The sequence below is a fragment of the Eptesicus fuscus genome, chromosome 7 (assembly GCF_027574615.1).
Source record: "Eptesicus fuscus isolate TK198812 chromosome 7, DD_ASM_mEF_20220401, whole genome shotgun sequence".
NCBI classification, from domain to species: domain Eukaryota; kingdom Metazoa; phylum Chordata; class Mammalia; order Chiroptera; family Vespertilionidae; genus Eptesicus; species Eptesicus fuscus.
Window position 1 is genome coordinate 100,516,766 of NC_072479.1, and position 24,931 is coordinate 100,541,696.

Genomic DNA, 24,931 nt, shown 5'->3' on the forward strand with positions numbered 1-24,931 from the left:
AAGGGCCATGTGAGCTGGATTTTGAAAGATGCAGAGGAGTTCAACAATTTAGAAGGGACTCAAATATTAAAGGCATGGATGTGTTTATGAGCATAAATGTAGGTCCAGGGGAGAGGGGAGGGGAGGGAAAGATGCACTAACTGCCTGAGCTGGACGTGAAGGGATCAGGAACCAAGGAGTAAAATTAGGGGGTCTGGGATAGTGAGGGTCTAGTCTCCTCCTCTTGAAACATAAGGGCTTCAGAAGATTATATGAGGTTGTGACTTGCGCAGTTGGTGCTCAGCAGAGGAGGGGGTATAAGGGATACCTCCTGCATGCTCAGCCTTTCAAGGTCTCCTCAGGAGGCGCAGAGCACTGTGGTTAAACTTGGGGTCCCAGAGTCTGGGCCTGCCACTTTTTAGGAAGAGTAGCTTTGTCCATGTTCTTTTTTAAAAAATATTTTTAATTGATTTCAGAGAGGAAGGGAGAGGAAGAGATAGAAGAAACATCAATGATGAGCAAGAATCATTGATTGGCTGCCTCCTGCGTGCCCCACACTGGGGATCATAGGCTGACACTCAACCACTGAGCCACACCAGCCTGGCTGCCCATGTTCTTTAGATGAACTTTCCTCACATGTGAAACATATATAACCCACCTCCAAGGGTAAGAGTGAGGACTGGACGTTTTGTGAAATGCCTAGAACATTGCCTGGCAGAGAGAGATGTCACCTAGAACCCTAAGCTAACCCCGTAAGTGACCCATCAAGTCCTTCAGAGTACACCAGACTCAGACCCCTTTATCCACCTCCTCAGCTTTCCCGACCCTGGTCCAAACCTCCACCACCTCTTGCCTGGGTTAGCACACTGGCCCCCTCACGGGTTTCCTGGTTTTGCTCTGTCCCCTGAATTAACTGCCTGTAGGTGCGTCAATGCACAGGCAGACCTCACAGGTATTGTGGGTTTGGTTCCAGGCCACCATAATAAAGCGAGTATCACGATGAAGCAAGTCACACACACGTTTGGGATTCCCAGTGCATAGAAAAGTTATGTTTCTGCTACAGTCCATCAAGTGTGCTATGTCTAAAAAACAACACCTCTTAATTTAAAATACATCGTTGCTGAAAATTGCTAACTAGCACCTGAGCCTTTAGCAAGTCATAATCCTTTTGCTGGTGGAGGGTCTTGCCTGGATGTTGATGGCTGCTGACTGAGCAGGGGGGTGGCTACTGCAGGCTGGGGCGGCGGTGGCAATTTCTCAATAGAAAACAACTAGAGGCCGGATGCATGAAGATTTGTGCAAGAATGGGCCTTCCTTCCCCTGGCTGCCGGCACCGCCTTCGCTTCGGCCGGAGCCGCCTTTCTGCCTTCCCACGCTGCCCAGAGGCCTGGAGCTGCTGGGGCGGTGCAGAACGCCTGTGTCCTGCCCAACCCCCGGCTGCTCAGCGCCTGCATATGCAAATTAACCTGGCATATTTGTTGGGTTAATTTGCATACACACTCCTAATTGGCTGGTGGGCATTGCTAAAGTACAGTCAATTTGCATCTTTCTCTTTTATTAGTGTAGATGGAGCCTGTCACATCCATTGACTCTTCCTCTCATGAACAATTTCTCCGTCGCATGTGATGCTGTGGGGTAGCATTAAACCCACAGTAGAACTTCTTTCCAAGCTGGACAGTGGGCAGCAGGGAACCCCCAGGAGGTGGGGCCTGGAGTCATCTTCTCTCCCCAAAGGAGGGTTTACAGAGCCTGTTGCTGGAAAACTGGAAATCCAGCCACCTGGGTCCAGTCTGCTGGGTGGCTTTCTTCCACCACAGCTCCTGGTTCACCTGCCGAGCTCCTGTCCCAGGGACAGAGGATCTTATTCTGAGGCAGGAAGGTCACCTAAGGTGGAGGCCACCTTCCCTTGGCCTGCTGCTGAGCATCACCTCTTCCGAGGCCCCAGGGCCTGTGTTGTGTGACACCTCTTTCAATAGTCATTCAGAAGGCTAGCTGCCCCTCCCCTCCCCCTCCTCCAACCCCCCACCCACACACACACACTCAGAGGGCTGGGCCTAGAGCAGGGGTTGGTGCCTGGCCAGCTGTGGCTTCACTTCTCTCTGGCTTCCTGGTGCCCCTTCTAGGTAGGGCCCAGCATGCCCCACCTTTGCCAAAACTAAGTAATAAAGTGGCTTCCCCAGCTGTGCTACAGAGTGTCTTTCCTTGGTGGTTCTAAGGCATCGGCCGGAGATGGAAATATGGGGTGTTCGGGGCAAGGATGGAAGCCAGGCAGAGACAGGCAGACACAGCACTCAGAAAAAGCCACGTTTATTCCAGTGTTGTTGGGGGGGGGGGGGGGGGGGGGGACCGGGGAGAGGAGAGCTTTAGCCTCAACCCTAAGATCTCCTAGGCGGGAGCTATGAACCAGCTACAGGTCATGCCAGTCACTAACCGGCTTAGCTCTGGGCGAGCGGAGAGGCTCCCTGCTCAGGCCTTCCCGTCCTTCGACTGGGACACGCGGGTCTCTGGGGGGGCCCGGTGGAACCACTCGAACCAGGAGCCGTCATAGACGGCCACGTCGGGCTTGCCGCAGAGGTAGGCGGCCAGGGCAATGTGGCAGGCGGTGACACCCTTGCGGCACGTGGCAATGAGGGGCTTTGCGAGGTCCACCTTCTTGGCCTCGAACATAGCTCGGATCATCTCTGGGCTCTTCTCGAAGCCATCCTCCGTCAGGAAGTCCATGAACGGCATGTTGACCGCGCCTCGGATGTGGCCCGAATCCAGTCCTGGGCAGGGGCAGAGGGCAAGGGGAAGGGCAGGGTTAGAAAGGCATGGGGGTGGGGCAAGGGGGGCCTGGAGTCCAACACCATTCAAGGCTACCAGGATAGGGTGCTTCGCAAATAAACGGAACGTCTTTGCCCTTCTCTGAGGTCACCTGTATTCTTCTCTGAGCATTGACTGTGGGCCCTACCTACATTCAGTGCTCCTGACTTAAGACAAAGTGCCCTCTCCCCGCAAACCTGCCTTGAGGTAGGAATTTCCAAAATCATACCTGCCTGAGAGGACAGGGAATGAGTCTCAGCTCTACCACATACTAACCTTTACCTTGGGTAAATCGTATCACTTTTCTGAACCTCAGTTTTCTCATCTGTAAAGTGGGCTCAGTGGTACAGCCCCGTCTCATAGGGTTGTTGAGAAGAGCAAGTGAAATAATGTGAATGCTATGTGCTGTGTCAACTGCTGAGAACACAGAGGTGAAAGGGACTCAGCTCCGCTCTCTGGGAGTATGGTCTAGCAAGGACGACAGATGTTAAACAGACACCCTCGGAATTCATTCATCTTAACACGGCTCCATTTTACAGGTGATTATACCGAGGTTGGGTAAATAAACCGGCTTCCTAAGGGCACAGAGAGAGGTAAGGGCAGACCCAGGATCGCAGTCACTGGTTTCCTGTTAAGCACACAGCTGTGGAAGGAGCATATGCCCTGGTCTTCGACAAGTTCAAATCCCAGCTCTGACACTTACCAGCAAGGTGACCTTAAGCAAGTGACCTCACTTCTCTGAGCCTCAGTTTCCCCATGGGAAAATGGGAATGAGCGGAGTCACAGGTGTCAGGGCTGTTGTAAGGACAGCAGCACTGACTACTGAGGCTGCCACCCACCCTCGGCTGCTGTCGCTCCCACCACTTCACCACCCACCCTAGTGACCCTGGGCACACAGTAGGTGTGGTCATGCCAGCAACGTCCCATTCCTCTCCCCCAAGGACAAAGAGGATTCTGAAATTTGCTGGCACAACTCAAGAGTTCCTTTGATTAAATAGATGCCCAACTTATAAAATTAGAGCAATTTCTTCCTGGGCTGATCTCACCTTTTTTTAAAAAAAAATAAAATTATTTCATCTTTGTCTGGCAACTTTAATCTGAGATTGGATGGTGCTGACCCCGCCAATGAGAAATATTTCATCTGTTGGCTTTGAGGGTGCTCTTTGCCAAGAAACCAACTTTAAAATGTTCAGCATCCACGCAGTGGGCTGGATTTAGTGCCTTTAAGAGCACAAGCGTCTGTTGAGTTCTGAATGCTGATGTTCCTTCTGAAACAGCTTCATTGTTTTCCTCTGATTACATAAGAGGCACCTCTTGGGAGGGAAGAAGTCGGAGGATGGGGCCCTTCTCATCTCTGCCAGCAGGGGCTCAGGGTGTGTCTGAGGAATTTAAATGAGCAGGAACTGCTTGTCCTGCCCTGCCCACGCGTGAGTGCATGCGTGTAGAGGGGGGAAGAGTGACCCCAGCCCAGAGCTCCTTGGAGAACAGGCAACGGTGATGGGCCCAGAAGCTCCAGCTGCTCTTCTTCCAGGTCCAACTCCAGCTGCAGGCTCAGCTTTCCCGACCACCACGCTCACAACCTCTGGTATCAAACCCCCAACGGGCAACCTCAAGAACCTTATCCTCTTGGCACTAATGGGGAGTCCAGGCTCAGAGAGGTGAGGGAACTTACCCCAGGACACACAGCACAGGTGTGGGAAGTCAGGTCTGTCGGACCCCAAGGCCCGTGTTCTTTGACCACCAGAGCCTTCCTGGAAGAGGGGGCTGAGGTGGGGGGGATGGATGAGATGACCCCTCATTTTCCTCAACTGCTCAGAGGTCTGGGACTCTGTGTTCCAGCTCTGGCCAAGAAGATGCCAGTCAAGTTGGTGAGGCTACTGGTAGGTGTGGGTTTTCAAGCCAAGGAAACCTGTTTGGCTCTTTCTTGCTTTCTTCCTAAAGGCACTAAGGAATTCAGTTCAAGTAGCGCCAGTGGGTAGCCCCCAACCCAGGCCACTGGGAGGCATCTTAGCACCCTCCCGCGACCCCCACCCCCACCCCCACCCCAGCCCCCAGACTTTCAAGGGAGAGAGAGAGGCGGAGGGGCCACAGGATCCCGTAGCCACAGCGCAGAGTGGGGGCTTTCTTCCCGTCTGTTTGCTGGCACGCAGTGGTCCGGGAAACAGCCCCACTTCGATGCCTGCAGACTGGGGTCAAGTCTTGGCCACGCTGCCTCCTTAGAAAGGTCTCTGCTCCCACCTGCAAAGTGGGACCAATTCCAACCCCCACCTGCCTCCCTGGGCAGGGCTGCAGTGGCGTTTATAAAGGCTCTGCAAATACAGTGCTCACTAGGTCAATATCCTCCCTCTTCAGCCTTACCCCACCCCGGGGGGGGGGGGGGGAGGAGGAAAAGAGAATGAGTTTATAAAGACGGAGCTGGCTCAGTTCCTACCTGATTCCCTCTCCCCCTAGAAGGTGAGCAGTGTTCCTTTCATTGGGGTTCAGAGGTGAAAGGACCTGCTCAAGGCCACATGCAAGGGCCACACGGCGATATAAACTCAGGTGTCTGCCTCCAACCTTGCTCCCCTTACAAACAGGACCAAAGGTACTGGGGGCACAAAACCTAGGCCCGAGGGGGCGTTGCCTGCCTAGGTTTTGCAAAACGTGGCTGTTGGGTTTCTGAGGCCTTGCTTCCAGCTCCTCCTGGGACACTCCTTCCAGGGGTGCCCAGGGCCCGCCACCCACATTCCCCTGGGTGTTACATCCGGACTGCCTGCCGGGCCCACGCGCTGCCTCCCTGATCCACCCCAAGTTGGCGACCATGAATTCAGCAGAGACTCATGTGCCTTTGTGTCCCCAAAATGCCTTGTATGGAAGGAGGGCCACTTAGAAAGTAAGGGAGGGAAGGGCTACATCCTCCATGCCTTTCTAGCCGGCCCTGGCCCCTGCAGTTCCTCACCCTTCTCAAAATACCCTCCCAGCCACTGCTGCTTTTAAAGGAACACACCCCCGGGTGGGCAGGGCTGGCATTACTTCTCGTTTTACAGTAAAGGAACCCAGAGAAGCTGAGCAATTAGATTGAGGTTCCACCACGTTCCTGACCTCAACTAAGACCCACGCTCCCCAGGGCTCCAGCTGGGAACTGTAGGAGGTGGGAGTAGGGCCACAGGGCAGGGGGCAGGGCTTGAAAAGTCCAGACTTCCAAGAGGCATCACATGCAGCAGGCGGTTTCCTCTCTCTGTGCCTCAGTCTCCTCATCTCTAAAATGGGAGTGAGGACACTGGGTCTGGCATCTCTCAACTCTCCCTTCACTGATTCTCACAGCGCTTCCGGGCAAGCTGGAAAGCAGCTGGGGAACTCCACAAGTCTCTCCACTCCCCCCCCCCCCCGCCCCCGCCCCAGCAGCTTAAGTCCCAAGGAGAGAAGGCATCTTGAATCAAGGCCATGAGGAGCTGTAGGAACTCCGTGCCAGGAGTCTCTAGAAGGTGCCAAATGAACTTGAATCTTCAACTCTGGACCTTCAGAGAGCAAGCTGGGCAAGGAAAACACAGGGCGTGGAAAAAGCCCACGATAGGGACGCGGAACGCTGCGTTCTCCTGACTCATCCACTAACCCGCCTCGTGGCCTTGACCCCTCCCCTCCCTCCGGGTACCTCAGTCTCCCTTCTGTCTGATGAGGTGACCTTTCAGGCCCTCCAGCTCAAATAGTGTTGGAAACAGCTTCCCGGGCACAGACAGGAAGAGACATTTTTCAACACGTTGGGCAAAATGTTGCACAGGAGTTAGATTCTGCAGAGGAACCCTGACCAAGGGCAGAGCCACCGCCCCGGGAGGTGCCAGCCACCCAGAAGCTCAGGCCAGCCTGGGCCATGAGAGGCCCCAAAAGCAGTGAGGTCCAGGGCGCCAGCAGGGGTGATGGCAAGGCCTCTGAGGTCTGTTAGGCGGTTCTAGAACTCTGCACTTCCTCTCCCGAGACGATCCCCACCCCCTGCAGTCTAGAACCTTCCACAGGAGAGGGAGCACTCATATGCCATCTCCCTGCTGATGCCTAGGGAGGGGGCTCCCCTCCTGACCCTGCGAGGTGGGGGTGGGCAAAAGAGCAATGCATCCTGGTTTAGATCGCTGGTTTGAAGCGAGGCAGCACTGGATTCCGATCTTGACTTGGCCATGTAACTGAGCCAGTAACTTAATATCCTGGCATCTCCGTTGCCTCCCCTCTCAAATGGGGACATGAAGCCTTGTTGGATGAGATAATGCGATGCCGAGTGCTTAGCGTGAAGTGCAGATGCTGTTGTAGCTCTGCCGACAGGCTGCAGCTGTCTGGAAAGGTCAGGGGGCCTGGGAGAGCTGGAGGGGGTGGTGCGGGGGGAAGGACATTGCTGGCGTCTATAAGGGTTTCTGAGGAACAGAGAGGGCCTCAGACCTAGGTGTCCTTGAGAGGCCTCTGTACAGTGATTCATGCCTTTGGGCATGTGGGGAGCTGGTGTGGACGTGGGCGGATATGTCACCAGTCACCGCTGCTGGTGCCACCCTATGCAGATGCTAGGTGCCTGTTGGCACAGGACTATGGGACCGCACATGGAGGTCCTCATGCATCAGAGAGGAAAAAGCCTTCAGGTTTGGCTCTGTCCTCTCACTTTACAGATGGAAAAACTGAGGCCTACATAGGAGGGACTGAGGGCAAAACCCGCCGAGGGTCCCAGACATCCTTATGCCCCACCCTTCCATGGGGCGTTATTCTCCAGGGACCATCCCGCCCACTGGGACACCTACCTACGGCATCTGGCTCTGGCTGGGTGCCCAGGTACCGCCCTTGGGCCCGTGAATCCACCAGCTGGAACCTCTTAGATTCAAGGTTCTCCAGCACCTGCTCGTAGGTCTTGAGCAGGGAGCGGTCAAGTGTGGCTTTGAAGACTGCGGGCTCTGGGCGGGAGGGCTCGGATGTCACCGGGTGGCCCTCCTTCAGCCAGTTCCGGAAGCCACCATTGAGCACCGACACCGTGCGGTGGCCAAACACCCGGAACATCCACCAAACCCGAGGTGCATAGAAGCTGCCCAGGTGGTCACCGTCATATACCACCACGTGTGTGTCATTGCTGATGCCCAGGTGGCCCACGTAGTCGGCGAAGCCCGCCTCGCTGGGCAGCATCATCTCGTAGGGTGACGACTTGTCCTTGCACTCCTCTATGTCAAAGAAGGAGGCGCCGGGCACGTGGCGCTCTAGGTACTCCTGGCGGGCATCCCGGGTGCCAGGCGAGTACCAGGACGCGTCCAGCACCCGCAGGCTAGGCCCCAGCTTTCCAGCCCGGACGGACTCGGCCAGCCACCTGGTGGAGACCAGCGCCCGGTAGAGCACCTGATGAACCATGGTTTCAGCTCTGCGCTTCACCTGGCGCGGGTGGGAACCGGGAAAGAGACGGGCATGAGGACCCTGTGCTCAGCGCGGTGGGGCCTGGGCGGAGCTTTTCCCCCACCGAACCCTTCAGGGTGGGGTGTTTACAGCTACCCAGCGGGCTGGGGCGTGCAGGGGGACGGGTGGGCAGATAGATTCCCTAAAGAAAGACTCCACGCCCCGGGGTCCCCCTCACGGAAGGGGGTGGGGCAAGAGCTCCTGGGGGCGGGGGGGTAGGGGGGGGGGGAGGTAGCTGGCCCTGGAAGCTACAACACTTGCCCTCAGGACCCTGCCGAGAAGAACGGTGAAAAGATGCCCAGGATGGGGGAAGGTGGCATCTTGGGCTTAGAGCCCCCCCTTTCCAGTGAGGGCAGGGGAGTGAGCTCGTGGGGGAGGGTTCGCCGGAGTCCCGCACTCTCCCCGCCCCCCTAACCCGCCGCGCCTCGGGTCTCGAAAACCATCCTGCGGTTTCTGGGCAGCCGGGGCCAGCCTGCCCCCCCAGGATGCCCGAGTCCAGCCCCGGTTCGGTGCCCTCTGCCCAGCTGGGTCAGGGATTCCGGGGGCATCGCGCCCGCCCTCGCCACGGGGACCTAACCGGCGGCTCGATCCCGAGCGGCCCGAGCGCAGGCCGCCGCCCTCACCCGCCGCACTTACTCGCCCTCGCCGCCGCCCTGGCTCCCGCCCCTGCCCGCTGGAGAAGTTCGCGGTTCAAACCCCGGGCCGGCAACTCCCCGGCCGGCCTGCACCATCGCGCTGCCGCCCACGGGGGGGTCGGGGGGGGACGCGCGCCACTCGCTTCGGCCCCGCGTGGCCCGCCGCCCGGCGGCGCCCGCCCCGGCCCGCCACCCCGCGCGCAGCGTCTCTCAGATCCCCCCGAAACCCGCTGGGAACGCCGGGTGGCATCGGGGTGACGCGGGGTGAGACCCGGCGGCGCGGGCGTCCCCCAGGCCCAGCCGATGGAAGGCGCGGGCATAGGCGGCTCCGAGTGGCCAGGGCGGTGGGCTGTGCCCAAGTCTCCTCCCTTTGGCCGGCCGCAGGTTGGTGTCGGGAGGAGGGGACAGCTGCGGGCGCGGGGAGGGGGCACCCTGCGGCGGGGGCTATGGCCGAGCCGGGAATCCGAGAGCCCGAACCCCGGGTAACTTCTGCGATGTCGCGTTTGATTTTTAGGGGGAGGCCGATCTTTGGGGTGCACCGGGCGGGGGTCCCTGCGGGGCCTGATCGGAGGAGGGGATTGCAGTCTGGGAGGGAAGGCGCGCTCGTGGGTTTGCCCTAATAATGGCTGGCTGTCTGCAGCAGCTTGGGGCGCCCTGCAGGGTGGGGAGGGAGTGAGTGGCCCTGGGTGGGGGAGGGGGGCACCTGGTGCCGCCAGAAGGACCGGAGGGAGGGAGGAGGGACTAATAAATTCTGACAGATAAGCTAGGGAGAGGCCAACCGACCCAGGGGTGGCAGGGGTGGCAGGGGTGGCAGGGAGAGAAACTAGCAAGGAACTTGCTGGCGTGAAATGAAAGTAACTTCTGTCAGGGCCCTTGTGGTGCGGCACTTTTCCGGGGCTGTTACTTAGTTCCCACAACCGCCCTGCTGCGAAGGCCAGAACTTATTTAAAGAGCAGAGAGGGAAGCTGGGCTGGCTGCCCTGGGGCACTCGCCTTGAGGGCAGGCTGTGTTAGGTCCTGAGCCCACGTGGCACCAACTGCCTTTGCTTACCTTGCCAATCTCCAGGCCTTGTACTTTTAAATATAATTGCCTTTGTTTTCCCATTTAACTGTAAGTTTATATACTTTAATTAACAACCTGAGACCCTAACAACTGGTGGGGCCTCATGCCCTACTTAGCTTTTGCATATGCGGTTACATATACCTCGAATGCTTTTCTCATCCCCTTTAAAAGTTTTGTTTTATTCTGAAATAATTATATTCTCTCAGGAAGCTGCAAAAAGCCATACTTAGATGAGAGCATTGACCCAGTGAATCCTCTGAACTTGGTGCTTTGCAGTTGGGGTCCCAGGAAGGACAAGGCTGCAGAAGTCCCTGAATGCCAGTCTGATCGGAGCCCCGCTCTTCCAGGGCCCACCCGGATGGTGGCCTGGGCCTCACACTCCCCCTGGTGCGGTTGTTTATGCTCCTGAGATGGGCCTGGGGCTGGCCTGTATGTCCTGGAGCCCTTCACTCCCAGAGCACCCCCAACTACACTGGTCCAGGCCTGCCAAGCACGCGGGAACCTGATCCTGCCCTTCAGGGACACATGCAGCCTGCTCTCCCAGACCCTCTACCTCCCAGTTTTTTTTAAGAACTGCCAATCCAGCAGGCAGGGTGGGGCGGGATGATTTCAGACCTCTGAAGTCCCACCTATGAGCCCAGCTATCATGGCTCAGTGGTTGAGCATTGACCTATGAACCAGGAGGTCAGGGTTCGATTCCTAGTCAGGGCACATTTTTGGGTTTCGGGCTCAATCCCCAGTCGGGGGCATGCAGAAGGCAGTCCATCAGTGATTCTCTCTCATCATTAATGTTTCTATCTCTCTCTCCTCTCCCTTCCTCTCTAAAATTAATAAAAATATATTTTTTAAAAGGCCACCTATGAGAGTAACTTTGAAAAAGAAAAGCCGTTTTGAATGATTATTAATGCCAGCCATATGCAGTGCATCGTCACGGCCTTCTACATTCATTATTAATCTTTGCTAAAAGAGGTGAGGTTTGGAAAGCCCTTTATAGGAAATGGTAACAGGCCAGGGAGCTTAGCATGTCCACCTTCACATAACCTGTTAACACATTGCTAGCTTTACTCAGTGGCCAGGTCAGTTTCTATTGAACGAGTACAAAAAACGTTTTACATAAATGTTAAAGGCACGCTTTAAAATTAAATACCCACTGCACTTTGAAGTTATTTATTACAAGCAAATATCTTTTTAAAGTATGATTGGCCACAAGCCTTAGAACAGAAAACACGAGAATTCTCGTGATCCGTCCGCAATGTGTTAAGCTGCAGAGTGAAATGAGCGTTGGCTTTCAGGTGGGAGTGGGGGGATCTGACTCCCAAACCATGGTTCTTATCTTTCTAAATGTATCCTTGAAGCAAAGAGCCCCAAGAATGGTGGCGGTGGTGGTGGAGGAGGGGGGGGCGGGGGGGGGGGGGGCCGCGGGGCTGTTGTGGTTTAAGAAGGGGCCCAAAGCAAACCTCAACATCATCTAGCTGTGTAAACCACAGATTCTGGGAGGACCCCTTCACCAAAGCCCCCTGAAAAGGTCAAATGAGTTTGGATTTCCCCCTCCTCCAGGAAGCCTTCCCACACCTTCTATTCCAGCTGCAGGCCCAGCCAATGGCCCCTCTGTGCTCCCACTGAACTTCATTCAGCCTTTCCTTAATTATACTGTATCTCAAGCAGGCCTGTGGCCTGCCTTTACCTCCAGGATCTGGCCAAGTCAAGAGTTTCTTTGTATCCAGCACAGGTCCTGTGGTTCCTAAACGTCAGCCTGCAGCGAGACTGTGGGAGGGGGCTGGGCCTTAGGTCGCACTCTGTACACTCATTAGTGGGCATCGCGGACCTACGCCTGGGGGAGAAGTCCAGCCTCAGGAGTTGAAATCTGGCTTCAACTCCTGAGGCTGCCCCTGGCCTGCTGCAGCGCTTAGCCTGTAGCCTGGCCCAAAGGGCCCTCCTGCAAACTCTTTTTCTCTAGCCATCCTCTTCCCTTTGGTGGCAGGACTGCCTGGGGTGGATGCAAAGGTTGGGCCCTGCACAGGGAGTGCACAGCTGAGGGGCGTGACCTGGAGGCCTTGCCAAAGGGGCGCCTTTCTCTAACCTGCACAAAGGCCTCTGGTGAGCTAGGGGCTGCCTGCACAGGGGCTGCTCGCAGTGGGAGCAGCTCGGCTTTGGAAGACTGTGGGCTGATATGACCGTGGGCGCTGCTGGCTCAGGGAAGTGGAGGGGAGAGGGAGTGAGGTGCTAAGTCACTGTTGCTGCTACAAGAAGATCCGGAGAGAAAGCTCAGGCTCACCGGGCAAAATCTGACTGTGCTGGACGCGGGGAGCCTGCTCAGTGCGTGTCAGTGAGGTCTGGATTCCCGCGTCGGACTGCCTAGTGTGCAGCCTGGTCACTACTTCTCAAGTTAGTGCGCTTCTGTGACCTCAGTGGCCCCCTCCGTGAAACAGTGAGGATAATACCAAACCTCCTGAGGGCACTCACTCAACAAATCGTCTAGAGCAGGCTGGGGAACACCTGGCCTGCGGGCCCTCATAAGGCCCGAGAAATCATTTGGTCTGGCCCTGCCGAGGCATTAGGGGCGAGGAACTTATAAATGTTTGACCCCTATAGTAGCCTGATCTTTAAGTTGATAACTTTTGTTAATGTAAAAAAACAACAACATTGAAACCTGTAAAGAATTTTTGTGAATTTATTTGAGCCAAACTGTCGACATATGCCGGGAAGCAGAACCTCAATGAATTGAGATAATGCTTGGGAGAATGGCGGGTTACATCTGTATTTATACATTGCAATCAAAGGAGGGACATAGGTGGGTTACATGAAATTCATTGGTGATAGATTAAGGAGGTGGGATAAAGCAAAGCAGGGTCGGGGCGGGGGAGAACCCCTGGGATTGGATAAAAAGTAAAATGATGGACACATACTTAGGTGGGTGCAGGAACAATTAACATGATAATGAAGGAATTTGTGGTTTCTGTCCTGGCGCCCACCACATTTGGTTGTGCCCCAGGGGCTCCAGAAAAAGGGGAAGTTACAAGTTACCCAGACATTTCAAGGGTATGATATCCTAGATGTAAAAAAGACAGATAGGCTCAGCTAAGGTAAAGGTTGACCTCGTCAGTGAAGATGCCGGCCTAGGACGTAACTGCCCACCGTAACTGCTTTTAGTTCAAGTTTCATTTCAGACCATCCTTTGTGGTGACTTTAGTTTAATTTCAGACCATCCTTTGTGGTGACTTTAGTTTAATTTCAGACCATCCTTTGTGGTGAGTTTGCAAGACCGCCCTGCAGGCCTCCCCTGAGCTTGTCAGGTCAGCATGTGGCCCCTTTCGTCCACACTTTGAACAGCCCTCGAATGATGTTATAAATATCCAAATGGGCCTTGGCAGAAGAAAGGTTCCCCACCCCTAATGTGGAGCCCACTCGGTGACCTGCCTTGTTCTAAGGTGTTGTGAGGATGAAACGGTCCCCACAGCCGGACCCCCCGCTACTCTTCCTATTAGGCTGCTGTGTAAAGGCTGAGTGAATGAGTTCCACCAGGGACCGTCCTTGCTGGGTGCATCTTAGGGGGGGGGCCTAAGGCTTTTGCCCCTGCTTGGGCCCTCTCCCAATGTGCCCCCGCCCCCACGCAGCAAGCAGCACTGAGGGGCCCTCCAGGCCCTTTCTAGGGGTCATGGTCATCACTGTGCTGGTTATATATCCTGGCGGGGGAGGGGAGGGAAGGCCGCGGTGACCCAAGTCTGCACCTGGGTTCACCGCAGATGATTTTCTGAGGTCCCTGGACTCTGCCCTCCGCCAGCTCCACCTCCCCTCCTGGCCCAGCCCCAGCTCCAGCCCCTGCCCCAGGCCCAGCCTCAGAGGCACGGGGCGTTTCCTGCCCGAGGGCCGGCCCTTCCTAGATTCCCTCCTGACTCCCTCCCTGTTTCCCAGGCCCGCAGCCCTAGTGTCTCAGCCGCTGCCGCCGCCATGGCCCCGCCGCAGCTCTTCCGCGCGCTGGTGTCGGCGCAGTGGGTGGCCGAGGCGCTGCGCACCCTGCGCGCCGGGCAGCCCCAGCAGGTGCAGCCCCTGCAGCTGCTCGACGCCTCCTGGTACCTGCCCAAGCTGGGCCGCGACGCGCGCCGCGAGTTCGAGGAGCGGCACATCCCGGGAGCCGCCTTCTTTGACATCGACCAGTGCAGCGACCGCACCTCGCCCTACGACCACATGCTGCCCAGCGCCGCGCACTTCGCGGAGTACGTGGGCCACCTGGGTGTGGGCGCCGACACCCACGTGGTGGTTTACGACGCCAGCGACCAGGGCCTGTACGCGGCGCCTCGCGTCTGGTGGATGTTCCGCGCGTTTGGCCACCCCGCAGTGTCGCTGTTGGACGGCGGCCTCCGCAACTGGCTGCGCCAGGGCCTCCCGCTGAGCTCGGGCAAGAGCCGCCCCGCGCCCGCCGAGTTCCGGGCCACCCTGGACCCCACCTTTGTCAAGGCGTACGAGGACATCAAGGAGAACCTGGAGTCCCGGCGCTTCCAGGTGGTGGACGCCCGCGCCGCCGGCCGCTTCCAGGGCACGGAGCCGGAGCCCCGAGACGGTAACAGGGCTGGCCCTCGGGTCTGGGAGGTCCCCCGGGGAGAGGGATCGGGCGCCCGCTGGGCACCGCCCTTGCCTTTAAAGGACCCCGCATGGGGTGGGGGCCCAAGGTTTGGTTTCTAGTCACTCACTCTGGGAGCCCCACTGACTTCAGTCCTCAACTGGGGACAGTGATGCTTGGGGCAATGACTCCCCCAAATTTGTTGGGAAGCCAGGGTGTATATATGTGAGAACCCAAACAGCCTCCCCCCAATACTATGGATGTAGGGGGTCACTGCAGAATAGGAGGGGTGGTGGGCAGGCCCAGTTTGGGAGAAGCCCCAAAGAAATGGGGCCTAGTCAGGTCTAGGCCATCTCTGAGGGTGATGGAGTTGGGGAAGAGGAGGCTGACCCCCCCGCCCAGGGTGGCAGAGAGCAGGAGAGAGGGGGCACTAAATAGAGGTTGCTGCCCAGTTTGGGGCAGAAACTGAATAGAGGGTGGCTGCTGGCCGGGGTTGGGGCAGGGTCTTCTGGGTGGGGCTCCATTCTCCAGGCAAGGAGCCTGCAGGGAAGCCCATAAGAAGCAGCGAGGGGTCTCCACAAAGCAGGCGAGTCAGCGGCCCCTTGGTGTGAGCTTTTTTATGGTTCCTCAAGGTGTCAGCTGTCACTGTAGAGCAGAGGAAATGGAACCGTAGAATGGCGACCTGGCTGTGGGTGTCAGGAGTTGAACTCCTGGAGCCGGTACATTTAATGTCCGTGAGCAGTAACTCCCCAGCCATCTCTCCTGTGCCTGCTTCAGGGAGGGGGTGAGGAACTTGCCACTTGCTCTGGGACGCTCTCCTGAATGGCACCCCCAGGCCCTCGGATCGGGGGTGGGGCTTCCCTGAGCCGGCAGAGCAGCTGGGACTCACCCTATCCCAGCCGTGTTTGGGATGGCCCGAGGGCAAGGACATCCTTGTCCCCCCTGCAGCCCGAGCTCACCCAGTAACTGGCACAGAGTCGAGGCCTTAGAGTATTGAATTCAGAAGGTCCCTGCCTCCTGGGACCCTGCAGAGCAGTGTTGACAATAGGCCAAACCATATACACTGCTGATTCCCAACCATTTACAAACCCACACAGGCTCAGCCTAATAAGAATGCCATCTGGAACCTGTTGGTGCTTCAGCTCAGCCCCCGGGGAGTGGAGGCGGGGACCGAGGAGTGAAGCAACATAGGACAGCGAGCCAGGGCCAGACCTGGCCGTGTGACAGAGCCCTGCCCCGGATGGCACTGGCTGTGTGACCCCTGGCAGGTCACCTCATCTCTGACCTGTCGTTTCTGCCTGTGTATAGTGGCAGCAGAACGGGGAACTTCAAGGATGGGGTCAGGGTCAAATGTCACATGGCAGCTCTGTGTTGGCAGACACGGATGCACTCCGGAAATGGGAAGTGATCTGGTTACCGTGCTTACCTGGTTGTGGCTCTTTACCCGGGTGCTGCACACTCACCTCAGGCAAGCTTGCTCATCCGTGACACGGGACAGGAGATACACCCAGCAGGCCTGTTGTCAGGGGTGACCCCAGCTGATAGGTGCTGTGGTGTCAGGAAGCAGCCCGGTACATTTAATGTCAGTGAGCAGCGCAGCGCTAAACCCGTGCAGAAGGTCACTGTCCCCATCCTTCCCGTTCCACGGCCCGAGACCCGGCCAAGTGCGCCTAGACTTGGCCACGTCGTCCCGGCAGGGAGGGGAAGCCTGCTTCGCTTGGTGGGGTTCAAGGCGCGGGGACCGCACTGCTCTGACCGGGGTTGGCAGCTTGCTGTGCGTCTTTGGCTCCGAGTTAGTCTCTACGCAATGTCTCTGACTGAGCCCAGTTCTGCATCTGCTAGCGGAGATGCCTGGCCCGCTCCAACCTCACGAGGGGCTCCAGTGCTGGCGACACATGTGGCCCTGAGAAGAGATAGTGGCTTCGGCCAGCAGCTCCCTGGAGGCGTGTCGCTCCACTGCAGGGGGTAAACTGAGGCAGAAGCCACCCTAGAGTTCCCACCCGCCTCAGTTTCCCCCTTGGGCCTCAGCCTCCCCACTGTCTGGGCTTTTGCCATGATGACCTTGAACCCCTCTAAGCACCATGCTAGTCCCTGCCCCCCAGGAGGGCTTCTCCGTAGGATTCTTTCCGTTCCCACAGCCCAGACTCCTCTACCTGGCTGAATCCGACTCACCCTTCAGGGACTTCTCAGAGAAGCTTCTCTGACCACCCCTCCCAGGCAGTGCTGCCCGATGGTTAGTGCACAGGCTCTGGGCCTCTGCCCCTACTCACTTGGGCAGGTTAGCCTGTGTGCCTCAGTCTCCTCGTCTGTACAAAAGAGACGGTAGTAACTTCTTTCCCACAGCGTTTGGGGGAGGATTAAAGGAGGAAATACAGCTGAGGGGCTCAGAACAGTGCGAGGCACAAAGTGAGCGGTCAGTGCTGCCAGCTGTTAGCACCTTCTATGGTGTGCCCCACGCAGGAGGGCCTTTGGGCAACACTCGTCATACTTGTAACTATTCAGCTATTGCGTCTGCTCTGCCGGATCAGAACTCCTTGGCTGCAGGTACTCCCTGTCCCAGAGGCAGAGGTATTGTTCCTCTCCATTGCCTCAGGGCATATAGTTGCCCCAGGGCACATAGTCAGTCTTCAGGAAACCGGGTGAGTGTGGCTCTGGTGGGCTCTGAGTCTTGGGCTCAGATTCCCGCCAGCAGTTTGCTGGAGGCAGGACCTTGGGCAGTACTGACCCTCAGCGTCTCCACCTGTGAAAGGGGAATGCCCGTAAGTCGTACCCGGGTTCCCAGTTGTGTGGGCCACGTGAGATGATGCCCATCGGGGGTGTAGCGCCAGGGCTGCGTGGGGGCCGTCAGTACCCCAGAGGCCATTCACACCGCCTTGTATTTGCCCCCTCCTGCTGCAGGCATCGAACCTGGCCACATCCCCGGCACTGTCAACATCCCCTTCACGGACTTCATGACCAAGGAGGGCCTGGAGAAGACGCCCGAGGAGATCCGCCGCATGTTCCAGGACAAGAAGGTGGACCTGTCCCGGCCGCTGGTGGCCACGTGTGGCTCCGGCGTCACGGCCTGCCATGTGGCCCTGGGGGCCTACCTCTGCGGCAAGCCGGACGTGGCCATCTACGATGGCTCCTGGGTGGAGTGGTACATGCGGGCCCAGCCCGAGGAAGTCATCTCCGAGGGCCGGGGGAAGACCCGCTGAGATGGGCGGACGGGACACAGGAAGCTCAGGGGGACGCCCGGCCACCGCTGTGCCAGCCTGGTTGTTCTCACGCTGTTTTCACCAGAAGAGCATTTCTTCCTCCAACTCAGGTGGCACACGGGGTGCCATCCCAGAGGCCAGGACTTCTTTTGACTTGTGGGCTCCCGGGAGAGAAGGTAGAGAGGTGGTGGTGGGCACAGGGGGGAGGGGAGCCACCCACATGGAGCGGAGCTGGGCCCCACCTCCCTTCTGCTTTACTTTTGAGGAAATAAAACAGCCAAGTGCTAAGTGCTTCTCACTCCGGGGCTGCCTCGGTTTCCCTAGGAGCAAGGTTTCCAGCCCGCCCAGCAAGGGGAGCTCCATGGAGCCCGAGGGTCTTGGGGGCCTGTCCCTGCCCCTGGGAGGTGCTGGGACCAAGAGCCAAATGCCCCCAACAAACCGTCCTCCACCCCCTAATGCTGGGGCTCTCCCGTCCGGCTCCTGCGCTGTGTCAGGTGAATCCTGCCATGAGATGTCTGAGGTCCCACTCAGAGCCCAGGGGTGAGCGGTGCCTCTCATTTCCAGATAGAGAGGGGTCCACAGGTGACCAGGAGGCTGCACCGGCTGAGGAGGCCTGCCCTGGCCCCTCAGGATGCACTGGAGAAGGGCTGAGTTTGGCTAACTTGGAGGAGACTCTAATTTTAGACTCTGGGAGTCCACACTTGGAGGCTAGTCTCTGGAGCTGCCAGGGGGTGGGCAGACCCAGGGGTCCGTCCTCTCTGCCCACGGAGAACCTCTTCCCCGAGGCTTCCCCAGGGGAGCCACTCTGTTCTCCTCCCTCTGCCTGTGTCTTCTGTGCAGAGGGGTTTGAGAAAGCCCCAAGGCCTCCCGTCAGAACCTGGGTCACCCTCCCCACCTACAAGCCCCCGAGGCACGTCAGTAGCAAAGGGCCAGTGTCAGCCAGTATTGGGGGAACCCTAGAAGGAGAAAAAACCACCAACGGGCAGTGACTTTCCCAAGGAAGTCCCAACCTCGCTGAGCCTCAGCTTCCTCATCTGTGAGATGGGAATAATACCCGCTTCAGAAGAAGGGATTTCAGACCAGGAGTCCCATCTTTCCAGCTCAGGGTTTCGAACCTCCGCTCTGTGACCTTTGGGACGGATCACCCTGGGTCCTGGGGCTGTCCTGGGTCCTGTGGGATGTTTGGCAGCATTTCTGGCCTCTACCCACTAGATGTCAGTGGGCCCACTCAGTTGTGACACCCAAAGCCATCTCCAGACATGCCCGGATGAACCACTGCTGTAGGAGCAGAGGACACTGGACCACAGCAGGCAGGGCAGTGCGGACAGGGAGCTCTGTGGAGGGAGCCCTGCCCCTGCAGGCACAGGTTAGTAGCCAAGAAACCTGCCTTCGGTGTTGGTCTCAGACCAGCCTCATTTTCTCTCCCAGGAATGCCCCTGCCTCCACAGGGAGCAAGGTTTGTCTGCAAACACATGTGAGGTTCTGATCTGGCTTCTGTCTCCGCTACCCCATGTAAAACTGCCTGACCTTCGACACATTTCTGAGCCTTGATGTCTTCATCTTTAAAATGGCAGTGAGAGTACCTTCTTAGAGCAATATGGGGATTGAGTGAGAGAACCATAGAAACTGGTGCCGGGCACAGAGTAAACATGAACAGTTATTAGTTGTTAAAAGCCTTTTACTTACGCAGCATGTTGAGTGCCTCCTATACTCCGGCACTGGGGGCGAGGAAGAGCAAGGAATGTAAGGACTGGGTTCCTGCCTGGAAAAGCTTCCCAGCCAGGGAGGAAAACGGGCCCATCTTGTCATATTTCCAGAGAGAAGGGGGAGATGACTTTGTCACAAGTAAGAAGGCAAGCTCAGAGAGGTTGAGTGGTTTGCCTAAGGGCACACGGCTTGCTCAAGAGAGGAATTTCACTGGAGTTAAAATTCTCGGGTAGGAGCCTCTCCAATGGGCCTTGCCTGCAGTGGTTTTCCAGATCTCAAGATCAGGGAAGAATGGAGTGTAACTCGGGGTTTGGAAACACGCGTGACACGCTCATGTAGGATGGCCAGCTCCACGGGGAGACACCTTGAGATGTGGGATACAAGCAAGGGAGTTTGGTTAGGTCCCCGCACCCCCCCCCACCCACCCCCAGCAAGGTGCCCAGGCTGAGCCAGGGCATTTTCTTCCTGGGAAGGTCCTCATGGGTCTGAACAGGTTCAGAGGAGCAAAGCCCAGAGGTGGGAGAAAGGAAGTGGAGCCGTGCCTTCCAGGGTTCTCAGAACTTGGGTTTAACTTGACAGAGCTGGCGAGCCCTGCGCTCCCCCTGCCTCTGGCAAGCCTGAACGCCGGAATAATGAGCCACTCACCGCCCGCCGTGCCGCAGGCAGGAACTTGCCGCACCAGATAACAGGGATGATGAAATTTTTGTCCCCTTGGCAAATATTTGCTGAGCACCCGCTCTGTGTTGGGCCGTTGGAAGTTTCCCGACCTTGTCTAACCAGGTGTGTTGGAGCTCGGCCGTTCCCTGGAGGGGTCATGGCCTGAGGAAGCCCCCGCCCCACACTGGAGTCAACTCTGCACAAGGCCCCAGGTCTGCCTCCTAGACCCTCCGGTGGGGTCCTCCGTCGTCTCCTGAAAAATGGGAGCACACTCAGCCCTGACTGTTTGTGACGGTGGGTGTGATGTCAAACAGGGTAAAGCTGAAACCAGTATAAGGTGCCCCTCCTACTGGGACCCCCCAGCTGTGGAAGCAGCGCGGAGCTTCATCCTTAACGCCTGGCGCACGGTCATCTGGAGGAGATGAAGTCTTCAGGTTAACTGACACCCGATCACTTTAAGCACCGAAGTCTGTAACGCATTAAGCTGTGAGGGCGTGCAGCACAGTACGCAGAGGCCGCTGAGCTCCAAGGCTCTGTTTCGCCACGTTATTGCACAGGGATGCCCTCAGGGACTGTCTGTCCTGAACTAAATGGCTCCCACTGATGTGCCTTCCTGGGCTCCCGGCCTCGCAACCGTCTCAGGTCAGCCCTGCTGACGCCCCCGGAGTCTCCACCTGCTTCGAGGTGGGCCCGCTTGCTGGACGATGCCACCATCCCAGTGGCTTCACCACTGTCTTGAGCTGGGGACTGGAGTCTGGGCCTGCAGCCTCTGGCGGGACTCAGATCCCTGTGTCCACCGCCTGCGCCTCAGCCCACGTTCCCTGCCACCACGCAGGGTCATCTGTGCCCAGTCCTGGCAGCTCTCCAAGACTGCCTCTCCCCACTCCCTCCCCCACGACCCCCCGTCTTGTCCACAGCCAGTCAGCACTGAGATCTCTGGATTTCCACCTCCATTCCCACCGCCTTGGTCCCGGTCCGCTGCCCATCATTCCCAAGACGCTCACAGACACAGCCTGTCCCATCCCTCCATTTCAGTCCACCCTGAAGGACAGGCCTCATGCCAGGATCTGCGGCAATGGAGGATGAAGGCAGACCCTCGGGGGGAATCGGCCTGGTGAGGAGTGGCTGACAGACAGACGGTGACAGGTGCAGTGAGGAGTATCGGAGACCCGCCACACAGAATAGGAGACGGGGAGCCGGTGGCTCTGGGTCTCAGAGGCTCCTCTGCCAGGGCTGACAGCCCCTTTAGGAATTCCTGGACTGTGACTCCTCGTTCCATGTAAAGACACCGCAGGGGGATAGGGTTCAAAGCACAGCCCCTGGAGGCATCGGGCCCTCCTGCTCCCCGGCTCTGGGTGTGAGCAGGTGCCTCGACTTCCTCATCTGTGACAGGGGGATAATCCAGTACCTGCCTCATAGAATCAGATTCATACAAAGCACCGAGAACAGAGCCCGGCACAGTAACAATGAATTATTACTGTGACGAATGTCCTGTCCTGCTCCAACTCCTGCCCCCTGTGCCGGCCCGAATGCCCTTGTGGGTAACATCTTATCCATGGTTCTCCTGGCCTCAGCTGAGGGACATATTTAATAGTAACAGATTATAACCCACAGAATCTAATAGGAATCCAATAGTCCATTCTGATATAAATGAATGAATGAGAAGGAAACTATCTCCCTTAGAATAGAATGCCACCTAATAAATGCAGAAGGGATGTCGGAAATAGAAAAATCACAATTTGGCAATCTGCACAGTCACACTTTTTACAGCAAGAATCATCAACGAATACTAAAATTATTGAGATAAATAAGTTTGATGGAAAACAGGATGTTTTTGCAACTTTTCTCTAAGCCTGAAATTACTTCAAAACAAAATGCTATTTTTAAACACAGGATTTTCTGACTCAGTTTCAGCCAGGGCTGCTAACTGCACCCACGTTCTAAAACAAGGTGCTGGACCATCGGAAGTAGTTCTTTCAGCCAAGGTGGTTAAGATCCAGTTTAGAAACTCAGGACCCCACACACCTCCGGCCTACGGCAGAGACGCGAGAGAGGCCGGCGGGAGCAGCTGGACGGCGGACAAGGCTTTCTCTAGAAGCAGGGTTGGGTGCTGTGGCACTTTACCTCCCCTGCCTTGGGGGTTTGGGGGGTGGGGGGAGGCGCCTCCCTCCTCTGTAAGACTGAGTGAGAGTGTTAGGGGCAAAAATAGAATATTGGGGACTAGCTATGGTTATGGGAAATATATATTTTTTAAATATATATTTTATTGATTTCAGAGAGGAAGAGAGGGAGAGAGAGATAGAAACATCAATGATGAGAGAGGATCATTGATTGGCTGCCTCCTGCACGCCCCCTACTGGGGATTGAGCCCAAAACCCGGGCATGTGCCCTTGGCTGGAATCGAACCCAGGACCCCTCAGTCCAAAGGCTGACGCTCTATCCATTGAACCAAACCAGCTAGGGCTGGTTATGGGAAATACTAATCATGCTCTGGAAACCCTGGTTGCCTTGTGTTGGTTAAAGAAAGGACATTCTGACCTGGCTGGGAGTCGTACACCCCCAGGACCTGGGAGTCAACCTTGGAATGTGGTCCATTCTCCTCCAAGAACTGCCTATTATCATGGAAGGATTAACAACCTTGTTGCCCAAACAATGGAGTCCCCCCACCCCAGCCTCCTGTTTCCCCATGCCGGTAATCCCCACTTCTCCATGGAATCCTTGTCCTATCCCATATAAGTAGCTGGTTTATGGGGGTGGGGGTGGAGGGGCAGTTCCTGTGTTGGATGGCAATGAGCCTTGGCACTGGGCTCAGCCCCAAGACGATCTAAGTTGCAAATCTTAGTTGCAACTTAGTTGCAGAGCAGGTTTCTGTGGGTGACCTGCTGCTCTCCCCTGCTGCCAGCAGTATTGGGATAAATGTTCATATATGATTCAGCCCCGTCTCTGCTTAATTGGCAGCACGGACCCATCGACTGTCCGGTTACAAGGAGGCCGTTTGTGGAGCTAGACCTGTGTGTCCTGGATTCTGGGGCCTCATGGGCTGGGAGGGACCCAGGCCTGGGAAAGAGATAATCCACAAAAATGCTTGGCGCAGACTCTCTGGCAGCAGGGTGGGGGTTCAAGAGGCCCAGGGGGATGGTGAGTAGAATCCTGGTTCTTGTGATTCCTGTTTCAAGCTGTGGGATGACAGCCGCAGGAGCCAGAGGGACGCTTGCGTGGAACAGTGGGGTCCCCGGAGGAGGCTGCTTAGAGCTATTATCATTCCCAACTTAGAAATGAAGTTCAGGGAGGTTAAGTGACGCTCCCAAGCCACCCAGATAGCTAGCCACAAAGCCTGGGCTGGCATCCTTGCCTGGGAGCCTTTGTCCTGTAAGTACCTCTCTCTTGGCTTATTTTCAAGCCCAATTCAGAGCCGTATTAAAATGCATCTGCTCTTCCCAGAAGGGGACAGCAGGGGGCAGTGTAACCAGCGGAAGTTTGGCTCTCCTCCAGGATAGCCATTACCCCAGAAAGCATCTAAGGAATGTTTGCCATGATCCTCCAAATGGGGAAGAACAGCAAACAGCTCTGAGGAACGTCCGTGTGTGGTTACAAACAGGACTGTCTGGGATTCTGAGTTTTGTCCAAGCCTCTTGCACCCACCGCCCCACACAGAGGCCCCCCTCTAGACCCGGGGCCACCTGACGACTTTCTTCATCTCTGGGTTTCAGTGTCTGGCACATAGCTGTTGCTCAACAAATAGGGATGGCACTGAATGATGGCTGGTGGGACAAAGGGGTCAGGAGTCCTTTTCCAGCAGTGGGTGCACGCCCCCCCCGCGCCCCCCCCCCCCAATCCCTGCCACCGAAACATGGCTTCCTCCAGACAAAATAGCTGAGGCCCTCATCGGCGGGATTGTTGCTTCTGGTGGCAATATTTTAGATACTTGCCGAGGGGTCACCGGTATCCAGGAATTGGAGGGGGTGGGGGGAGGACTCTGAGAAAGGAGGGGGTGAGACTGGCTCAGTCAAAGCTCCCCCCTCTACTTTGAAACCAAAGATGCTGGCTCAGCCTCCACAGACACCTCCTGGGTCACCATCCGCAGGGCAGCTCCTGTGCGGGATGGCAATGAGCCCTGGCACGGGGCTCGGCCCCAAGACGATCTACGTTGCAAAGCTGACCAGGTCACTCCCTGCCTACAACACTTGAAGTTGATTTTAAAAAGCATTTCCTGCTCTCGCTTTGTTGCAGCTAACCACGGCGGAGGGCTCACTGAACGCCAGGGGCGCTGCTGGTCTTTCGAGACCAGTTTGGACCCCGCCTCACTCATTCCTGCGTGGGTCCATCCATTCAATGTCCTAAGACCAGGGACTGTGCCAGGTGTTTTACAGACACTTAATACTTCAGTCTTCACAACCTTGCTCTATTATAACTTCTATAATTCCCAATTTCCAAAAGAGAAAACGGAGGTCCAGCGAGGACTTGCTCTAGAACGCGCGGGCGAGTCCTTGGGAAACCGCCCAGCCGCGGTGACCTATTCCCTGCCCAGAGGAAAGGCGCCAAGGAGAAAACAGAGCGTTGGGTGGTGACAGAGAGCCGTTCCCCAGCACAGGGCCAGGCTGCCCAGGGTGCAGGGCCTGTGTGTGTGTGACACTGGAGTCGATGAGGGGAGCCTCCGTGCCCGCCGCCTTAGTCTAAGACCAGCACTGCATCATGGGAAAGGAGAGCAAGTTAAGGAGGACGGCCTCCTCCCCAGCCCCTGTGCCTCCCTGGGCCCAGGCGGCGTTAGGAGCTGCCCCTCTGCCCCCGCCCTGCAGTACCCACGTCAGTCCCACCGCTGAGTTAGCGGCTCAGAAGGGGACCCACACAACAAGCCTCTCCTTCCCTCGCATCATGCCTCATGCTGCAAAAGTCAGGATGAAACCCAGTTCTCCAGACTTTGATCCGGTGCCCCATCCACGCTTCCT

At 56.9% G+C, this 24,931-nt stretch overlaps 2 protein-coding genes across 5 annotated transcripts; one reads left to right on the forward strand and one right to left on the reverse strand.

The window, feature by feature from the left end:
- Positions 1 to 2,317: 2,317 nt before the first annotated feature.
- TST (thiosulfate sulfurtransferase) lies at positions 2,318 to 8,916 on the reverse strand. Of its 3 annotated transcripts, none has more exons than XM_054719485.1 (3): positions 8,806 to 8,916; positions 7,533 to 8,086; positions 2,318 to 2,744 (listed from the first exon to the last, which is right to left on the reverse strand). In XM_054719485.1, exons 1-3 carry the CDS (start codon positions 8,898 to 8,900, stop codon positions 2,446 to 2,448), a joined length of 948 nt encoding a protein of 315 aa, XP_054575460.1. In that variant the 5' UTR covers positions 8,901 to 8,916; the 3' UTR covers positions 2,318 to 2,445. The 3 variants fall into 3 exon arrangements, with proteins under 3 accessions (XP_054575460.1, XP_008142894.1, XP_054575462.1); XM_008144672.3 differs by having other exon boundaries at positions 7,533 to 8,148; positions 8,806 to 8,851; XM_054719487.1 differs by lacking the exon at positions 8,806 to 8,916 and adding an exon at positions 8,747 to 8,771 and having other exon boundaries at positions 7,533 to 8,148.
- Positions 8,917 to 9,072: 156 nt separating this feature from the next.
- On the forward strand, positions 9,073 to 17,919 carry MPST (mercaptopyruvate sulfurtransferase). Of its 2 annotated transcripts, none has more exons than XM_028150068.2 (3): positions 9,073 to 9,188; positions 13,779 to 14,424; positions 17,323 to 17,919. In XM_028150068.2, the coding sequence occupies exons 1-3, from the start codon at positions 9,108 to 9,110 to the stop codon at positions 17,619 to 17,621; spliced, it is 1,026 nt and encodes a 341-aa protein (XP_028005869.2). In that variant the 5' UTR covers positions 9,073 to 9,107; the 3' UTR covers positions 17,622 to 17,919. The 2 variants fall into 2 exon arrangements, with proteins under 2 accessions (XP_028005869.2, XP_008143143.2); XM_008144921.3 differs by lacking the exon at positions 9,073 to 9,188 and adding an exon at positions 9,203 to 9,286.
- The last annotated feature ends 7,012 nt before the right edge of the window (positions 17,920 to 24,931 follow it).

Excerpts from the sequence above, each read along its gene's own strand:
- TST (XM_054719485.1), bottom strand. The coding sequence starts at position 8,900 with ATGGTGCAGGCCGGCCGGGGAGTTGCCGGCCCGGGGTTTGAACCGCGA. Across the intron at positions 8,087-8,805 it reads CAGGGCGGCGGCGAGGGCGA|GTGGCTGGCCGAGTCCGTCC; the intron begins GTAAGTGCGGCG and ends GGTCTCCACCAG. Across the intron at positions 2,745-7,532 it reads GCCAGAGCCAGATGCCGTAG|GACTGGATTCGGGCCACATC; the intron begins GTAGGTGTCCCA and ends GCCCCTGCCCAG.
- MPST (XM_028150068.2), top strand. The coding sequence starts at position 9,108 with ATGGAAGGCGCGGGCATAGGCGGCTCCGAGTGGCCAGGGCGGTGGGCT. Across the intron at positions 9,189-13,778 it reads CTCCCTTTGGCCGGCCGCAG|GCCCGCAGCCCTAGTGTCTC; the intron begins GTTGGTGTCGGG and ends CCTGTTTCCCAG. Across the intron at positions 14,425-17,322 it reads GGAGCCGGAGCCCCGAGACG|GCATCGAACCTGGCCACATC; the intron begins GTAACAGGGCTG and ends CTCCTGCTGCAG.